Source organism: Xiphophorus couchianus, chromosome 2 (genome assembly GCF_001444195.1).
Source record: "Xiphophorus couchianus chromosome 2, X_couchianus-1.0, whole genome shotgun sequence".
NCBI classification, from domain to species: domain Eukaryota; kingdom Metazoa; phylum Chordata; class Actinopteri; order Cyprinodontiformes; family Poeciliidae; genus Xiphophorus; species Xiphophorus couchianus.
In genome coordinates, this window is record NC_040229.1 from 7,034,553 (window position 1) to 7,054,284 (window position 19,732).

The following is a 19,732-nucleotide window of genomic DNA, read 5'->3' on the forward strand; positions in this document are numbered from 1 at the left end:
GACCGTCTGCTACTTTCGCAACATCACAGATTATTTTATTGGAGGAAATGTTGAATTCAGCAGCTAGTGTAGGAAACTGCATCAAGTGATTTGTTTCAGGACAGAGTAAGAAGGAAACTTCAACAAAATACACTAAAATTAAAATCTGGGTTTGTTTTATTGAGAGCAAATGTAGATGATGCTTTCTTTTTTAATTCTCTTCTAGATTGTGTCCAATAAGAAACTTCACAGACCGCTGATATTAGCCAATGGGAAGCCAGCTGGCAAAGGTTCTGTCACGGTAAGAATGATTACAGTTTAATCCAGTTAATCCAACTCCAGTCCATTTGCCCAGAAAGTCCGGTTTGTTTGGGGAAGTGTGAATGCGTAATCAAACCATAAAAGGGAACTCTGGCCCACCTAAAAACCTCGGCCTGTGTTCGGTTCAAAGGAACTCTGGTGAGGTTTTTAATGTATATGTGAACGCTAAGCAGACTGGAGACCACTCCAAAAGCAGGAAGTGGACTACAGTGCAGGGTATTCTGGGTAAACAACCAAAACAAACACTTGCACTGGTGGGAGAAATGAGAAATCCTCCAATAGTTAAAATTTCACTCTACTCCATTTTTGTTTATATGTTGTGTTCAGTGTCTTGTTCTGAGGATTTTCTGTTGTTTTCCCCACAGGCGAGGAGGGAAACAGGTTGATCTAAGGGTTTGGTTTGTTTGACACAGTTGAGTGTGAAAGTGAACCTAAGCAGCTGAAAATGTAACAAATGTTGCAATTTTGGTTCCTAATCTACTGCAGGTGTGAAAAGCAAATGCTTTTGTGTTTCAATACTCCCATTTTAAAATAATCCCTTTGCTGCTTTAAGGTGAATAAAATGATGCATTTGAATTAAAGCCTGTCAGACTGTAAGCCACGCTGCTCACATTTAAACATGGCTGCATTAGCTGACTGTGTGTATCCTCCAACACGTCTACTAGAAAACTTTCTCTTTTCTATTGACATTTAGCTTCTTCTTGCTGAAAATAAAATGCAAGAAGAAACTAAATGGAGAAGTATTAACACTCAGCTCAACTCTGAGACTGAAAAACAGAATCGGCTCTGAACAAATCAATAGTTCATCCTGTTCTGTTCCCACTAAGTTAAACTTTTCTGCAATCAGATATGGATGTGCAGATTCTAAGACTCTGTCTATTGGACCTGATAAGAAATGTACATATCCTCAGGGGATGTAGTCTATATATTTTACGTCTATAGTTAAAAAAAAGAAGTAAGAAATTAGTTTATTTATTTATATATTTGTGGGGTTATCTGCTTCTCTAAGGAATAATAACATAATGAAATATCCACTGTGTCAAAATGGAATTATGTTTACAAATAATGCCACTGAATTTCATTCAGAAGTGAAAGAGGGACTGAAAACAATTGTTCCCCACACTTTTCAGAATTTTAGTTCTAAGCATTTTGAGAACCATGTAACAGTTTTGTTTACAATTATGCACGTCTTTATGTTGGTTCATTATATAAAAAGCAGCAAAAATACATTGAAGTTTGAGTCCCAATATGGAAAAATAACTTTAAACAGTTCATACTTTGTTTTTTCTTATAGTTTTTAACTTATATTCTAAAGGACAGTTGTTTGGTTTACTTTTTCACGTAAATATTTTTAACTCGAGAAAAATATTGGTACTTCTGTCTTTCCGTAGAGTCAAATATGGTCAGGTTGTTTTTTTTATGACAAAGCTGCTGTTTTACTGTAATGGTGGATGATTGTAACTCGGCTCTTCTCAGCTGTTTGTGTTTGAGTTATATCTGGTGTTATTCTGTGCCTTTACTTCAGATAACAGCGCAGGAGCTGTCTGACAACAGAATCATCACTTTGACCCTGAGTGGGCGTAAACTGGATAAGAAGGTAGGCGGTCAGAGCCACACACACACACACACACACACACACACACACACACACACACACACACACACACACACACACACACACACACACACACACACCCCGGCACACGCAGAAAGTCAGGATGCAAACACAAACATGTGAATACACTCAGCCTGTGCATACTAATTCAGAAACAGAGCCAACACAGAAAATGCTTTAACCACCTTCTTCTGCGAGAAAGCGGGTGGAATAAAAATAACTGTTTTTAAAAAATGTGTAAAGAATGCAGGACGCATTGTTTTTGCCACTTATGTGAAAATGGAAAAGAGTCTAACAATGGCTCTGCTGAGCAGAACCATTTAAACATTCTGGTTAAACATGACTCATTCATTGTGTTTTTTTCCTGTTTTGTTGCCACATTTGATTGCATTCACAGCTTCTCTCTTTGCTCCTATCTATCAGTAAATTGAAGCTGCTTGAATTGAGCAGAATTTAAACAGAGTGGAGCAGCTGCTGAGCTGTTTTCAGCTCATCTGGGCGCGTACCTGCTGTGCACCCTCCTGTTAAATCACCAGGATGCATTAAAAACAGTAATTGCTGCTGCTGAAATGACTTTTTGGCAAAGGCGATGTTTAAATTATCATAACATTCCAGCTGAGGCTATTATGAGAAATTAAGGGTAAGAAAGAATGAAGTGAAATAAAGTTTATCACTTTTTAAATTGTGCTCTCTGCAGGATTTCTTTGGTAAATCAGATCCCTACCTGGAGTTTCACAAACAGGGGGAAGATGGTAAATGGATGCTGGTGCACAGGACAGAGGTTAGTCATCACTGAATTAAACCATCTAATCTGCTCAACTATTGCCAGTTGCAAAAATAAAAAGAACTCGATGAAACTGTGTCAACTCTGCTCTTGGTTCTGCCAAAACGTGCACAGAATTATGAAAATGAGACGACCCAGCTCTAAGTGCTCTTAGCCAGATAAATTGTGCACATGCATTTGCAAAGTGGGTTTGTTCTGTAAGAGCAAGAAACAGAGCAAAGTTTAGCAGCAAACTGACTCCTAAATGAAGCATCATTAGACTTTCATGTTAATTTAAAAAGGGACACATTCACAGTGGCTCATGTATCAAGCATGAGGAACGGAGGGGAAAGGCTACTGGTCATTTTTACGCTCATTTTGGGATTTAGTGATTCATAAATGAGATGAGGAACTTCTTCTCTTCTGATCGTTTTTGTGCTCAAATCAAAGAAAAAGCTGCACAGACGAGTTCATTGATGGGACTGAACCTTAACTCTGATTTCTTTATTTAAATAACTTGACTGATGAATTTGGGTGCCTGTTTAGAAACAGTGATGCATTCATCTTTTCTGTTGTTGCACAAATCTTTTTTAAATCTTTTTTTTTTCTGTAAAACTTTTCCTCTGACCTCTAAATGCTACATAATTTTTTTTATTTTTTTAGAGAATCATTCTTGGCAGTCAGAAATTTTATCCTGACTTGGATCTTAATTTCTTATAACAGTTATTAGAAACTCATGTTCCTCTGTGGTAGATTTGCTGCTGTCGGGTTTAACGATGCTGTTTCTGTGACTTCAGGTGATAAAGAACACGTTAGACCCGGTGTGGAAACCTTTCACTGTGCCTCTCATTTCTCTCTGCAATGGAGATGTGGAGAGGAACATTAAGGTCGGTCCTTCTTTCACTGAAAATCAACTTTTTCCTCATTTCTGCTATTAAAAAATGAAGCGTTGAATGAAGTAGTGAAACTCCTGGAGCTTGGTGAAGCAGTTTGTTCTTGTGTGGAGTAGAAAACAAAGACAAACCATCTGATCCGCTGCGTTCTGCTCGCTGACAGGTGCTGTGTTATGATTACGATAACGATGGCGGCCATGACTTCATCGGAGAGTTTCAGACCACAGTTTCCAAGATGAGCGAAGCGCAGAACTCAGTGGAGGTAAACACTGACATTACTGTTGGTGTGTTTGTGTTGCATGTTTTTCAGTATCTCTAAAATCTGTGTTTGGTTTCACTTCAGACTTTCTGAACCCTTAGTGATCCTGACAGCTTACAATTCTGAGTGATTGTTTAAATTATTTTATTACTTTTTAGTTCAGTTTCCAAGCAATTAAGAAAACAACATTTTCATATCTAATCCTCATACATTTTCTGCAAAAACTTCGCTTTGATGGCTTGCTTTGCTTAAAAACAAAAAAATATCAAAGATGATCAGAAAATCTTGAGAATTATCCGTCAGAACTGAAAACTTATTCAAGCATAAAGAAATAAAATGACTCTAAAGCATTGGACCAGTGTGTTGTTTTCATTATTAGCAGATGGAGAGTGAAAGTCGACCTTTTCGACTAAGAATTTCATTCTTTAACACATTTTTTCTTGTTTTCTTAATTATTTTATTTTTAAAATTAAATTAATTGTATTTTACAGTATAAAACACATAGCAACAGTACAATATACAATGATTTGGGTTAATGAATTGAGACAGTAAATTATGAGGCAGGTAAAAATAAACATACAATGACTCAGTTAAGTAAGAGTTAAGAAGTTTTTTCTACCAAGTGGAGTTTGTTTGATTATATCCAGGATTAATTTAAGAGTAAATAAATAAACTTTAATGTTTTTGACCTTTAAAGTTGACAGCAAAATTTAATTGAGAGATTTGTAAGGGTTGAAAAGTTGCGCTTACATAAGCTTTTGTGGTTGTAACTCTGGAAACGTTTTACTGGTATGAATACTTTTGCATTCCATTGTAACTCAATGCTTTTCACACAAATAATTAAACTCAGCGACTCAGACACAAGCAATTACAGCCTGGTAAACTAATTGACATGGATTATGTTGTGAGCTTTAGTCATTATCTGATATCATACTGTCAAAATGAAACCAAAATCAATTTATTCACATCTTTTGCTAATATTCCTGCTCACAGATGCAAGTTTTTCTCCTGTGAGTTTTTTTCCCTTTTGCTTCTGGTCAGCTAAAGATATAAAGACGTCCAGATCAGAGCGCAGTTCATTCATTAGCAGCTCCCTGTGTTTTCTGTGTGTGTGTCCTCCCACTGACTCCCCTTCATGTGTGATAATGATGTGTGTGTAAAGGGGTGTTGGGGGGTTTGCTAAATAACATGCAAACAGCGACACAGGCCGGATGGAGAGATGGCGGATGGAAAAATTTGAGACTGTAAAGAAGGGTGATGAAATGAGAAGCAGCCGTTAGCCGAGGCGGAGGAGCGTGACAGCGTTTAGCGTTTACCTGTCACATGAATCATGACTTAAAGTGTGCTTGCGTCTCAAACGTCCTTTTTGATCAAAGACTTTAACGTGTCTCTGCAGTTTCCTGCTCACCTTCTTCACATTAACTAATGTTTTTTTTCTTCATAGTCCCATCAGGAAGCCCAGCTGGGTTTTAACACTGAACGTTTGTCAGTCCAGTTGGAGTTACCGTAGGCGGAGACCCAGACACAGCCGCAGTCAGATCCCTGTTGCCTCTTCTCAACTCTGCTCTCACCCTCTTTCTCTTTTTACATTCCTCCTCTTTTTTTCTTTCCTGACACCTTCTTTCACATTTTTTCACTCCTCAGGTGGAGTTTGACTGCATCAATCCCAAGAAACAGAAAAAGAAGAAAAACTACAAAAACTCAGGAGTCATCATCCTCAAGTCCTGTAAGGTGAGGATGGATGGATGGATGAAAAATGGATGACTGGATGGATGATGGCTTTAGGGGTGGATTAATGGTCGATTAGACGGACGGATGGATAGATGAAAAGATGAATGGATGAAAAGATGGATGGATGAATAACTTGCTTTTTGGATAAATAAACATTAATTTCCTTTAGTTTTTGTGGCTGTATTGAAGCTCAATGTGTAACAATCTACCTGTGAAACATGAACTTTGCTCCTTGACAAATAAAAACAAAAAATCCCCTAAAGTGGGCGGAGCTTTCATGTAGTTATACCGCACTGTACAGGTGTAACCAATAGGAAAATTAAACTGCAGTAGCTTCTGGCCAACCTACAGAGGGCAGCACTGAGGCGGTTAATAAAATATGGCAAAGTAAACAAATTTACACAAAAATGTAAAAATTTGCACAGAAGCATAAAGATAGAACCCTAAATAAACTATTTAGAGAATTTATCAATAAAAAAACATTGATTTGTGGTTTTAGTTATCCATTAATCTCCCTCTGTGGATTTAGATGGACAGATGGAAACTCTCATTTCTTTCTGGATTCCATCAATATTTAAAACATTGCTTAATTCTTATCAATTACAAATTTAATGATGGAACTTCACTCAATGTCATGTTTTGATTATTGATTCTATGTTTCATTGTGTTTCTGTGTTTGATATGATGTAAAGCACTTTGAAATGCCTTGCTGCTGAAACGTGCTACACAAATAAAATTTGATTTGATTTTCTTTTGCACTTTTGAGCCTCCACAGTGGCCAAAATGCAGGTTTGCACAAAGAAACGATTTAGACAGATTCAAACAATATTTAGCCTTTAATGAATAAAACCGAATGTAAATGTTTTTGTGTATTTTACTTTGAAGCTGAGATCGCTGCTTTAAGATGAGATAAACAGGAGTAATGAAGCCGAAAGAAACAGAATTAGCTTGTCTGAATTTTACACACATCCGATCAGACCTGGTCGCCAGTAACTAATTAGAGCCGGAGCTCAGAGCGCCACAGATGACGCATAAAGCTGAAACATGGAGTCTTTAGCTGCCTATTAAAACAGCATTAAAGCTGTGTGCATGACAGGCTCTCATAATTGATTGTTTTCTTCATCCTGGCTGTTTTCATGCACGAACAAATGAAGAAAAGTGCTAATATATAAATTTTACTTGCTGGCTTGCAGCAGGGATTAAAACTGAGCATTTGTTGCAACTGGAGAGGGAATTATTCTCAAACAAAAATGTTTTTTTTAATCTAAATTTCAAATAACCAAGCTTTCCATGAAGAAGCAACACATTTTTATTTAAAGTAGATAAAGAGCGAAAACACAAATCTGCTCTTTTTGTTGTTTCAGATTGCACACGATTACACCTTCCTGGATTACATTCTGGGAGGATGCCAGCTCATGTTTACAGTGAGTATGATGTCAGCATGCCTGTTAGCTTTTGTTCCCTTTTCAGCATCTGCAGTGTTGTGATGATGAGATACATGTTTCCGTTGGCTCTGCTCTTGAAAATGAATGGAAAACGTTTGGATTTTCTATTTTCATCTCCTGGGTTGCAGCTGGATTGCAGGCTTTTACATGCAGAGAGGGAGGAGGCACTGAGTGGTGGAAAAATGAGTGCACTAGGGGGGAAATTTAGTTATTCTGCCAAAAAATAGGTGAATTTTTAAATAAAAGTGATTTAAAATAAAGAGCAATGTGTTTAACATTGGGATCAGGGAGACATTGTGAATTCCAGACATGGATGAGAGGAAACATCCTGGTTTATTTCTGACTCTGGTCTGGAGAAACCTTTTGTTTTCCTGATTATGTCACATCTTTTTGTGTTACCCTCCTTTATAACGGCCGTCCAAAGTCACTCAAACACACCAAGCTTTTTTTTATTATTATTCTGGATGAAAACAGACACAAAGACACAAATTCGCTTCCCCTTTTCCTTCTCCATCCCTCAAAATACATTTAAAGTTTTCAAAGAAAAACAACGTTCAGATAAAGAGGAAACATGGATTATTTGGTTCGCCAATTTTTTTCTGGTTGAAAACGCATTTCATTCATTCAGTTATTGATTTATGTACTGTAGCTCTTTACAAAACTTTGTAGCTCTTTACAAATAACATAAAAAAAATAAATCTGAATTAAAATAAACCAGCAATATGGAGGCAAAGTATTAAGAGCTTTAAAAATAAACTATATTTTAGTGAGAGGGAAAAATTGAATAAATATGATGAAACAATTTTTTCTGGAATTACTAAAATATACTAATGGTGTCAATGTGAGTTTTGATTGAGATGCAAGTAAAGTTAAGCTAAGAGAAAACGGCTCCAGGGAAATAAGTTTGTTGATGTAACATTCAAGGACAAAAATTGCTGCTCAGATTTTTATTTTTTATTTTTTCAAAGTACCTTTTTGGCACTTGGGTGCCATCCAGATCCATTATAAAGGAAAATGGCAGCAGATGTCACTAAAACAGACTAAATGGTTAAACAGAGATAATATTAGCAATTGCCTTGACAGTACACAGAAATAAACAAAAACATGAAGGGGTTTGATTAGCTTTAATGCCCAACAACCCGGTCCTGTGCAGGATTCATGACTGTTACTCAAAACTTTAAGCTTTCCTTCAGAAAGTCCATCTGATCTGATCCAAATAGTAAACTCATCGCTCTCTTCAGGTGTTTTCCTCCAAGCTTTAAAAACATCAGTTATCAAACCTCCAATAGAAAAAGAAAAATCTGGACAGATCACTACTGCAGAACTACTGGCTGATCTCCAACCTCCCATTCATCAGCAAAGTTATTGAAAAACTTTGTTTCAACAGTTAAATAACTTTCTAACAATCTCTGTTCTGTTCAGTCTGGTCTTTCAGTCTGGTTTCCACGGTGACTGTAGCACAGAGAGTGCCCTTCTGAAAGTGTTCAATGACATCCACATAAACACAGACTGTGGAAGAACCACAGTGCTGGTTCTGTTGGACCTCAGTATTGTCTGGTTCTAATCTTACATAAAGAACAGGGATTCCTTTGTTTCAATAGGAAACGTGTCATCAAAGCGAACAGAAGTCGCATGTGATGTTCCCCAAGGCTCAATCCTAGGACCCCTCTTATTCAATAGTTCAGGTTATAACAGGAAATAATATTAGCTACCATAACTACGCAGATGATACACAGCTCTGCATTACAATGTCACCATGTGACCTTTGAATCCATTCAATCACTGATCAGATGCTTAAAACAGAAAATGTGTGGATGAGCCAAAACTTTCTCCAGCTGAAGAGAAACAAAACTGAAGTTGTTATTTTTGGACCTAAAGAGGAACGAACTAGAGTCAACTAGAGTTCTGGTTCTACTTCGCCTCCCCAGAACCAGCTAATTCTCCAACATGGAGAAGTAGCATTAAATTTTTATGCTCCTCTAATCTGGAATAAACTTCAGAAAAACTGCAAAACCACTGAAACACTTGAGTTCCTTTAAATCAGCTGTTTAAAGTTTTCTTTGGTTAATAATAACTGGAACAATGTTTAATTCTAATCTGGATTACAAGTTTTTATTTCTTCTCTTAATTTTGTACTTCCTGTGTTATGTTTTTATCATGTAAAACTCTTTGAATTGCCTTGTTGCTGAAATGTGCAACACAAACTAACTGGAATTGACTATTTCATGGTCATTTTCTGATGATTTCTTTTTAAACTTGTAAAGTTAAACAGGAATTAACGGGGGAGCAGGATGTGCTGGAAGTGAAAATGTGTCCTTTATTTCATTTTAGATGAAAGCTCCTCAGAATAACATTATTGTTCAGATTAATAATCCGTTCATGGTTCTATTATCCAGTTATGAAGCTTTTCTTTCTTAAGGCACAGACTGAATTCACAAGCTTTAATTTACTGGTAATGTTCACTGAGTACACGCAGCACAGCGGCGTAATAAATCGCTTCCCATGAGAAACGTCTGCATGGCCCTCATGGCTGTGAAGTCACAGTTTCATTTCGTTTAAATCACTCAGCGATGCAATCCAGAGCTGCTGGGATGGTTTTCATTTAATTTTCTGAGGGAACATAAGGTGATTAAACCTCCTTTCCTGTACTTGAGGGTATATTTGGATGTTTTGGCTGATTACAGTAAAAGGAGAAAAGTTGTTGCATTGATCAGCAACTTTCTCTCAGAAGAAACTCTTTTGATTTTAATGACTTCCTTTGTCAAATAAAAAATGTTAATAGACAGAAAGGATGCTGCTCTTATCAAATCTGAATCTTAGTTTTTAATTCATCTTCTAAATGAAACAACATAATAAAATCCAGGAATAATTGCTAAAATGTTCTTAACTTTAAACTCATTAAATGTAAACATTGTAATCCAACTCTCAGTTTATGGGCTTAACACATTAAATCTATTGACCCTAACTTTAAATTATTTCAGTAAATAATTTTAGACGCCTTCTTTGAATGTGATGTTTAAACCTGGACCTGTTGCATTATAAACCAACTGGTTCTGACTTTTGACCACAAACATTTCATTCAGAAATAACCTTTAAACCCCAGAATAATTCATAGAACTCATAAATGCATGTAGGACTGAAACGATTAATCTGATTAATAATTGTCAACTAATATAGTAATTGATTAATTGGTAACACAGACTCAATCATAGCAGTAATTAAACCAAAACTGTACAGAAAATGTAAATATGTTCCACCCAGAACTTCTCAAGTGGCAGTTTTAGCTTCACCTGGTTCAAAATATATAAAAAAATCTTCAATTATCACCTTTTTCTTTCCATTTGTTTAGTTGATCTTGTACTTTTTAACTTCTGATGCATCCTTTGCTACAAATGATCCAGCCTTCACTAAAGGAATGCTATTATTGCATTTATGGCAATAAAATGTTTATTTTCATGCTTAACATAATTATTGAATTATAATTATAATAAAAACTCTGCAGAATGCGCCGATTTTATCATCTGATTAATCAGTTAATGGTGAGCTGCAGCTCTTCGTGCAGCTGTTATTCTCTGAGGCAGGATTCGTGTGTTTGGATCTCGTTCGCTTTGCAGCAGCTCCTTGGTGGATCTTCTGGGTCCGGTTGAGCAGAACTCTGACAGAGAACACGCTGTGCAGATTTTCTGGGCTGGCGGCGTGCTTGGTGCTGCGTTAAAGCTCAGACAATGGCTGCGTCTCTTTGGTACCGCCTGTTTTTGCCACCTTGTTGTCGGAAGCAAGACTTAAAGCAGAGAAGGCAGCTGTTGTTGCTATGGTGACGTTCTGTGCCGCCGATGAATGTTAAGGACATTTTCTTTTTTAAGAGAGAGAGAGAAGTGAATTTAGATGATGTAATAGATGTTTAGTCATATTTACAGACTCAGAGAAAACAACAGTACAGTGCAGAAGTATTCATACCCCTCTAACGTTTTAACAACTATAAATTTATTATATTTTATTGATAACACTTTATTTGAAGGGGTTTGCATGAGACTGACATGACATTGGCATAAACATAACATCTGTTATGAACATGAAGGAGTTTTCATAAATATTTATGATTGTTGTCAAGAAGTTTAATTCGGTAAATAAAGTTGCATTAAAAGTCCATTAAAAGTTCCAACTTTGCATTAAAAGTGTTATTATTACCGAATCCCATTCTGAATGTGTTTACGTATTAAACTAATTTACTCCGACACCCCTCAATAAAATGCAGATACAGAAATTACAGAGAAAAGTTTATCCAGCATATTTTAAAGCTTTTGTTTATTTTAGTGACTCCATTAAAAATGGATTTCTGATATTAAGAATAATCACTTGATGTGACTTGGACTTTGAATAGAATGAATAAATTAGAATATTATTATAGAGGACATTTATTTTAGGAACATTATCACAAAATAAAACAGATTCTAAAGTTTATTTACACACAGATGGATGTTTGAAAGCCTTTATTTCTATTAATCATGATTATTTTTGTCTTGCAATTAATTAAAACATGCCATTTAAAATCTGAATATTACCTAAAAATATACAACAGTTAATAGAAATATGGACTTAATGTAAATTGTATTTAATATCTGCTTTTAATCTGATAAATAAGACTCATTAGGGCGTATATTTTAATCTATTGAATATGACTGTAGATTTCTGCAGCTCATCTTTCATATTGTTGTTATATCAGAAGGAAAGATGAAAGAGTGAAGGACTCCCATAATATCTCAGACATTTTAGAGATGATTCATATTCTTCAGCTTTCATATCAAGTAGAAGAAATGTTTATATGAACTTACATCATCAGAAAAACAAACAAACTGAGTTTTATGTCAGCAGAGTGACCAGAGTGTGGCTTGTTTTCAGCTCACCGTTGATATTTATGAGAAATATGCAGCAACAGACGAGCTCTGAGTCATAAGAGCTGATCCAATGTTTTATGTTTATTCATTTTACAAACTTCCACTACTTAAAAATCTGAGCCATACATAACATAGATACATATATTTAAAGCTATAATCACAGATTTACTTTTGAAAATGCTTTTGTTCCATTATTAGAAACAATTAATTCATACAAGTCAGTGTAAATGACATTTAGATGTAAAACCTACTGCTGTTAAACGTGTTACTGTAGAGGAATATAATTATATTAATAGTTAAAAATGATGCTGTTTGGTGGGTTCACACTAAGATATGTTTTAACCTAAAAGAAATGTATTGTGTCAAATGGACTGGGTCAATCTGAAGAAGCAGAAATACTCTTTATGAGTTGCTTTTTACTGAGGAAATCTGGCGCCGTTAAAGGTCAGTTTGACCTGAATAACTTGGAACTCCCTTCTCTTTTCTTGCTTACAAAGCATAAAATTGGACCAAAATGTGATGGGAGGAAAGCTGTTTAGACCGATAAGAATAGCATGTGAGTGATGGAGTGGCTTGTTTAGCCCTTTTGAAACGGAGCAGATGTTGGGGGTCAATAGGTCTGAATATTCCCAAGAAACTCCAATATACACTCATTTAAAAGCTGATGTAATTCTTACGTAAGGACACAAGTCAAACACAGGCAGTAACGTTATTGGTCAAAACTTACCAACTTACACCAGTGAAAATGATATAAAACAGACTGACTCTAAGATTTTGGGGAGATTTGACTTTGTACTGTAAGATGATCTGTGGAACAGTGTAATAAATCTCCACCCGCCGTGGCCTTTTTATTTCTTATCTATAAACATAATTAAGAGTTAAGACCTTTTTCAATCTTACATTACACTATCCAGAAATACTATAAAATCAACAACTGGCCCTTTAAACATCAGCTGCAGTTGCTGCTATTCAGTTGCTAATTCTCTCTTCTCCATTGGATCTCCCAGTTTTCGCTGATGAGATGGTTGCAGTAGCAGGAAACTCTCTCCTCTATGCTCTGCTCAGCGTTTGATAACCTATTAAAACTAAAAGAGGAACCGTGAATCCTGCAGCTTTCTTAAGCTCCGAGGTTTAGAGCCATTACGAGAATAAATCCTGCTGGAGTCGGGAGAAACATCAAGCAGTATTCAGACTGCAGACTGAATCCTTTAAGTGTAAATTTTATTATTTCACATTTCTATTATATATAAATACTTACACATGCTCTTCTGAATGATTGTTGTCATTGTCTTTTGTTGATATGCAGAATCCCAAATTACAGTTTTTCTGCTCAGAAACAAACCAAACGTTCTGGTGAGTTTTAGCTGCAGAGGTCCACAGAATTTCTTCAAACATATTTTCTGCACTAGCTGCTTATGCAAACTGACACTAATTTTGATTCACCGTGAATAATCTCTCACAGACACCCAGTCACCAGTGACATCGTCTATCCTTTTTGGTACTACCATTTTACAGCCACACACAGAAGTTGTTGTGTACAAAACCAGCCAAGAAAGACGAGCCGTTCTGCGGCGTTCAGTCAATCTTAGCGAGGTTTTTAATCCTAATCTGCCGGGGGGGAACGTCTCTCCTGCCCGGCGCTGTGGGAGCCAGAGGAGAACGCATCGTTCCTCTGCGACAACACAAAGAAACAACCTGCTTTGGTGGTGAGGCTCACTTCAAATGACTCAGGATATTATTCATTTTGAATTCTTCATATCATTCATAGTTTTATTGTCAACTGGTGGTAAAGAGAGACTTTGGAGGATTCGTCGCAGTGTAAAAAAACCTTCTTGTTAGGAAAGCTACAAGACAATCAGGATTGGCTTTGAATAAAATGTTATTTCTTTTCATGCAGCACTTCCCAAATTTATAAAATTATTAATGAATCAATTGATAGCTACTATATTTACTGTACTCTCCATATTTGCACAATAGCAGTTCACTGTTTTAGTCATATGATGGTGATATTTTTAAAAATGGTTTTAAGATTATTTTATGAGCAATTTTAGTTGTTAGCATTACCAACAGTACTAAATGTAAATTATTTTACTGTTTATTTTCTATGTCAGGTTTGTCAAACTGAAACCTGAGCCATATCAAAATCACAAATGTCCTTAAAGACCCGGTTGTGCCAGAAAGTATTGATAAAACTCTCTAACAAACCGTTAAAATATTAATAATTAACTACCTTTTCAAGTAAAACTAAGTAATATTGAACAGCTTTTCACATTGATCAGTCATTGATTTTGTGTTTTAGTGATATTTAATTAATAATTCTTTATGCCATTTAGTGTATATGATGTAGGCGTATAAAATCCCAACTGAGAATAACAGCTTTTACATTCACCTCATGTTAGTTTTCTTTGTATTAAAACTCTAAGTAATCTGTCTCTGTTGTAGTTTTTGCAACTTTATATTTAAATAGAATACGTCTCGGATAATTATAAATAGATAAGTGCAATATGACTCAAAAACATTAAAATGTTTTTAATGTTGTTGTTGATCGTCTCAGAAGGAAAGAATAAGGCGTTCACAAACGCTCTGACACCTTCGTCCATCCTCGCTCCCCTCCATCATCTCTCTGGCTGTTCAGCTGCAAATGTGTCAGAGATTCTGGCGAATATTCAACAGAGAAGCCAATAATAAAACTTCAGTGTGAATGTCAGCATGTCAGCTGCTCAACGGGAAGTTGGTGGTAGTGGGATGAGCTGTCAGTGTAGTCAAAGTCTCAAACAATCCCTGCTGTAAAATATACAGTAATCAGACGTGTCTCTTTTATTTAGTGAAACCTCTCCTGTTGAAACCGTTTGTCATGTTTTATTAGCTCTACGTGTTTAAAAACTACAACCAGCCTGAAGCGCAGAACAAGTCAGGATGGCTTCATCCTTCATCACATTCACAGCTGTCACATCTGTCAGTGGAGGGCAACGGAGGACGAGCGCTGTAATAGTTCGGAGATGATCCATCAGCTGTCAGTTTGCTCAGGCGCGTTGTAAACCCAAACAGACGCACACCAGAAAATGATGAGAGGCAGCGCTGAAGTGTACGCTGGGAGGAATATCTCCTGTAAACATTCAAATTACCTACAGATTTCTAATATCGCATTTCTAAACTCAGCTTTCTGTGTAATGTTACAGAAAGTTTTGTATTTTTTCCAGCCTTCTGGGAATAAACTATAACTGTGTTTTAGATAGAAAATAGAAAGATAGATAGAAAAATAAAAATGGAAAAAGTTAGAGAAGTTTGAGAAACCTAGAAGAGAGAAACCTCTCTTTTAGGGAGAAACAAGTTTTCAAGTCGAAACTTTTGAAAATTTCTGGAGCTTAGAAATCTCAACGTTTTTTAATAGAAAATTTCTGAGATTAATCTAAAAATTTCTGAGTTTTTTGTTGGAATCTTACCTAACACCCCATCGTATTTAACAGTTCTTTATTTGAGGACCTTCGAAAGTCTGTGTCCATCAACATATGTAATTTATAGAAATTTACATCCACTGATCATAATCATGAATATTATAACATTTTAGGTAAAGCCAGGACTTTAATGCATTCATTTCAATTAATTAATTATATAGATTTTATTGTGTTAAATATTTTAACTCACCTATTTTGCTTTATTTTTTATTATTTTTATTAAATAAAACAAAATCCAGAGCTGGAACCTTTGTATTCATATGTTTCTGGTAGGACTGTAAATCTGACGCACAAGTGACAAAACCGCCTCTCTGGGCCCACTGGGGCTTTCTTCAAAAATCGATCTGATTGGATGCTGCAAAAGACTATTATTGTGTTGAAGTTGTGCTAAAATAGCATCTCAGTGCTGAACATGTAGCAGCAGCACACCTGGTTTGTTTTTATTCTCATTCACAAGTACAAATTATTGATAACTACATCACCAAGCGAAGGACATTTTATAGATTAATTACATAAATATTGATGTCTTAACATCTTTATTTCTCTTAATCACAATCAGTTTTTGCTAACAGCAAATCAAAACGTGGCATTTAAAATTTTAATATTAAATCAGACCAATAAATAGCTATTTTTAAAAACAGAAATGTGGCTTTAATGAATGTTTACGTAAGTCCTGCTTAAAGGTTGTTATTTAAAAAAAAAAAAAAAAACTTTTAATCTAGCTAACAAGACTCATCATGGTGTCTGGTCTAATTTATTGAATATGACTATGATGAAAAAGTTTCTAAAGTTTGTCCATGGACTCGTGGATTTAGCCTGTTCCTTCATATAATCTCCTGCAGACGCCAAGATCTTAACTTCAGTGTGAGAGATCAGACCATCTGCTGCAGAGCTCACTCTTCCTCGGGTTGCTAACGATTCAGAGCCTGGCTGAGCTCATTATCACGCTATAGAATGTGTTTGTTATTTATTACTCATTTTGACCCGTCCCTTCTCATTTCTATTTGAATCGAGTCGAATTTCATGCCTTGTTTTTTCTTTGTTTTGTTCTGGTTTATAAGAATAACATCACTATTTTTTTAATTGTTCTGTAGAACAAATTAGATCACATGTTTAATGGAATAAGATGTTCTAGATTTAAATAGTTTAGAATCTGGTAAAAAAAACAGACAATTCTACTGATAGTTAATACACTAGTATTGGGGAAATATGTAACATAGACTCCAGTCCAATCTTTCTCTCTTGTACTTTCACATGTTCCATCTTTGCTCTTTTTTTAGTTGCTTCAGAATGACTCCTTTTGGCTCCAGATTAAAGTAAACAAAGCAGGCTAATGTTTAAATGAGATTTAAGAGGCTTAGAAGCTACAGGTTACAGCACAGAGTCTAAAAAACAAACATAAGAGCACAAATAATAATCAGGGCTGCACTCTACTCAGACCAGGGGTTTGCAACATGCAATTCTTGAGCCACATGGGATCTTTAGCATCATAAATCACCAGAAAATAACAATGAATACCGTTTTTTACAGTACGTCTGTATATTAATGTAATAAATAAGTTCAGGGTGGCAATCAACATGAACATGACGCAGAAGCTGCTTTTTAAAACTTTTCTCCAACAGCACCCTCTCTAACCCTAACCCTATCCCACATGTGAAGCTTTTTAAAATAAGGCTGACTTTAACATTTGACCTCGCAAAGCATTTTCCATCAACGTTATTTGTGTTAAACTAACTGTGCTGATCTTAAGATAATTATCTCTACTTGGTGTTCCTCAGGTTGGGATAGACTTCACAGCGTCTAACGGAAACCCCAGAGAGCCGTCGTCTCTCCACTACATCAACCCGCTGGGCAGCAACGAGTATCTGTCGGCCATTTTAGCTGTTGGCCAAATCATACAGGATTACGACACGTAAGGATGGAGCTCAGCTTCTATGCTAAGTTGTTTCAGGCTGCAGTTATTAGTTCAAATGTTAGGATGTATGGATAACCATGTATACTTCTCTAAAATCAAAGTTGTGCTCCAAATGATTGAATTAAAAAAAATATTCTGGTTGTTTTTTTTTAGCATAATTCACCCTGGAAAAGGGACAGTTCAGATAATTTAAATTAATATGACATGTTTGATGAGTTGACGTAAGCTTTGACTGAAACTGTGCTTTACATCTACATGTTGTGGATTATCCTGGTAAATTTCCACTGGAATACAAAACTGTCACAACATGATGAAGAGCAGAACCCAAAAACAGTTGGAAGGAACCAGGAAGCAAAACATAAATACCTAAAAAAAAAAAAAAAGCAAAACTCTGAACCAACGTGTCAAAGGTCAAGACACCAAACTTTATTTTCTAGCTCGGAAGATAAATTACAGGTTTATCAGTCATATTTATAGTGTTAATGACATTTTGTGATGTTTGTAAATATTTTAGGACTGCTAACATATTTTCTATTATCTGAAAGCTGAAAAGAGTAACATTTTTAACTTTCCCCAAATTTGAAAGTTTCAATACATTTTAGCTAGAATTGACTTTTTAACTTTAGATATTACAGAGGATGAGTCAGACTGGTGGAAGCTCACTCTTCTCTTCTTGATTTCATTTTCTCTGATGTCAATTAACCAGCATGAAAATTAATTCAGATTTATTATCTGAAACTTTTGCAAATTCTTAATTTTAATGTAAACACCGTTCTGAGTTTGTTGTAATAAAAACAACTTCTAATATGTGTTCTTTACTATTATTATTATTCCAGCAATTAACAAGAAAAAAAAAATCTATTTTGGAAATGTAATCATTGGTCAGACTTTGAATTTTCTACCAAATTGCTTTTTTCATTGCCACTCCTGTCTAAATTTGTTACATTTGAATGAAAAAAACGAAGAAAAAAGATTGAACTAATGTTCCAATCTGTTGTCATGGTTTCCTCCTCAGCGACAAAATGTTTCCTGCGCTGGGATTCGGAGCTCAACTCCCACCCGACTGGAAGGTACAACACGTGTGGACGGGGACGGAGTTTATTTTCTGTTTGTGTGCTAAACACAGAAAACGTGTGCAGCAGAGAGGCGAGGGCGGGTTTTCAGCCAACCTCTTATAAACATTCACCTCACACACACAGATAACATCATACACATTGTACATGCATATTCAGATGATTACGCAACTGTCAACCTATCTGTGTTGCCATGGCGCTGAGATGATGAAAAGGACAAAGAAGCCTTACACAGAGACATGATGGGAGGGAGGTGGAAGGTGTGGGAGAAATTGACAATATTCCTTAACAATATTCTCCAGTTTGATGGAGGATGAAACCATCAGTTCCTGTTTCGTTTCTCTGCAGGTCTCGCATGAATTTGCCATCAACTTCAACCCCACTAATCCCTTTTGTTACGGTGAGCTTTTTTTTTGGAGATCTTACAGCAGCTTTAAAAACTAAAGCTCTACTTGATTTATCTTTCACATACATTATAGGGCTGAAACTAACAATTTTTTGTAATCGATTATTATGTTGATTAATGGATTAATTGGATAAAAATGGCCACATTCTGCAGAGTTTTCATTTGGGCCTTTTATACAATATTAGAAATACATTGAAATATGCAAACAAATAAATAATTTAATTATTTTTTAAATAAGAAAATAAACTTTTTTTGCAACGTAGCATTCCTTTCATGTACGTTTGACCATTTGTAGCAAAGGATGCATCTGCAGCTAAAGAAATACTATAATGTAGAAAGCCCTTTCTGCTCTACTTAACAGTGTAGAGCTGATCTGATTATTATTTTTTAGATTAACTGATAAATAACTGGATAGAAAAACGTTTCTTAATAGGAGATTTTCTTTACAAAATTTGAACCAGGTGAAGATAAAACTGGCTTTTGATGAGTTTTGGGTAGAAAATATTTACAGAAGTTTTTTTATATTATCTGTTGATCTTTCAGCAAATTGCTTTTTTTGAGTTGGAATGCTCCGGTTAAATGATGATTAGTCCTTTTTAAATGTATGAATCCATATTTAAATGTTGGAGCATTATTTTGGGTTTTCTTCAGAATCGTTGCACAGCTTCTAAAATCTTTGGCCTCCAAAGATTGAAGGGTCAGTAGATTTCTTTAGACAGATCCGGATTTAGTTCAGTCTGCTGAATTATCACCACAAAAAGCTGCAACAGCTGGTATATTAAACTTTAAATATCACATGCAACATGCAATAGATGAATCTACTGTATTAAAAATGTACATTTTAATGCATTCAAATATCTGCTTAATTGTTAAATCTGTATATATTTTAAAAATCAAATTCTGTATGAAAAAATAAACTTGCACTGCACATCTGAATGTGCAGTGCAAGTTTTAAATTTACCTCCGAATCGTAGACGCTTGT

General features: G+C 35.6%; 1 protein-coding gene across 2 annotated transcripts in view; it reads left to right on the forward strand.

Moving 5' to 3' along the window:
* The window catches only part of cpne2 (copine II), a 42,712-nt gene that overhangs the window by 11,266 nt on the left and 11,714 nt on the right, over positions 1 to 19,732 (forward strand). For both annotated transcript variants that reach the window (XM_028035509.1, XM_028035500.1), the window contains exons 4-13: positions 206 to 280; positions 1,826 to 1,897; positions 2,613 to 2,696; positions 3,476 to 3,565; positions 3,735 to 3,833; positions 5,475 to 5,561; positions 6,926 to 6,985; positions 17,135 to 17,268; positions 18,287 to 18,341; positions 18,693 to 18,744. In XM_028035509.1, coding sequence (XP_027891310.1) covers positions 206 to 280; positions 1,826 to 1,897; positions 2,613 to 2,696; positions 3,476 to 3,565; positions 3,735 to 3,833; positions 5,475 to 5,561; positions 6,926 to 6,985; positions 17,135 to 17,268; positions 18,287 to 18,341; positions 18,693 to 18,744 — 808 coding nt within the window. The remainder of the gene's footprint in view (positions 1 to 205; positions 281 to 1,825; positions 1,898 to 2,612; positions 2,697 to 3,475; positions 3,566 to 3,734; positions 3,834 to 5,474; positions 5,562 to 6,925; positions 6,986 to 17,134; positions 17,269 to 18,286; positions 18,342 to 18,692; positions 18,745 to 19,732) is intronic.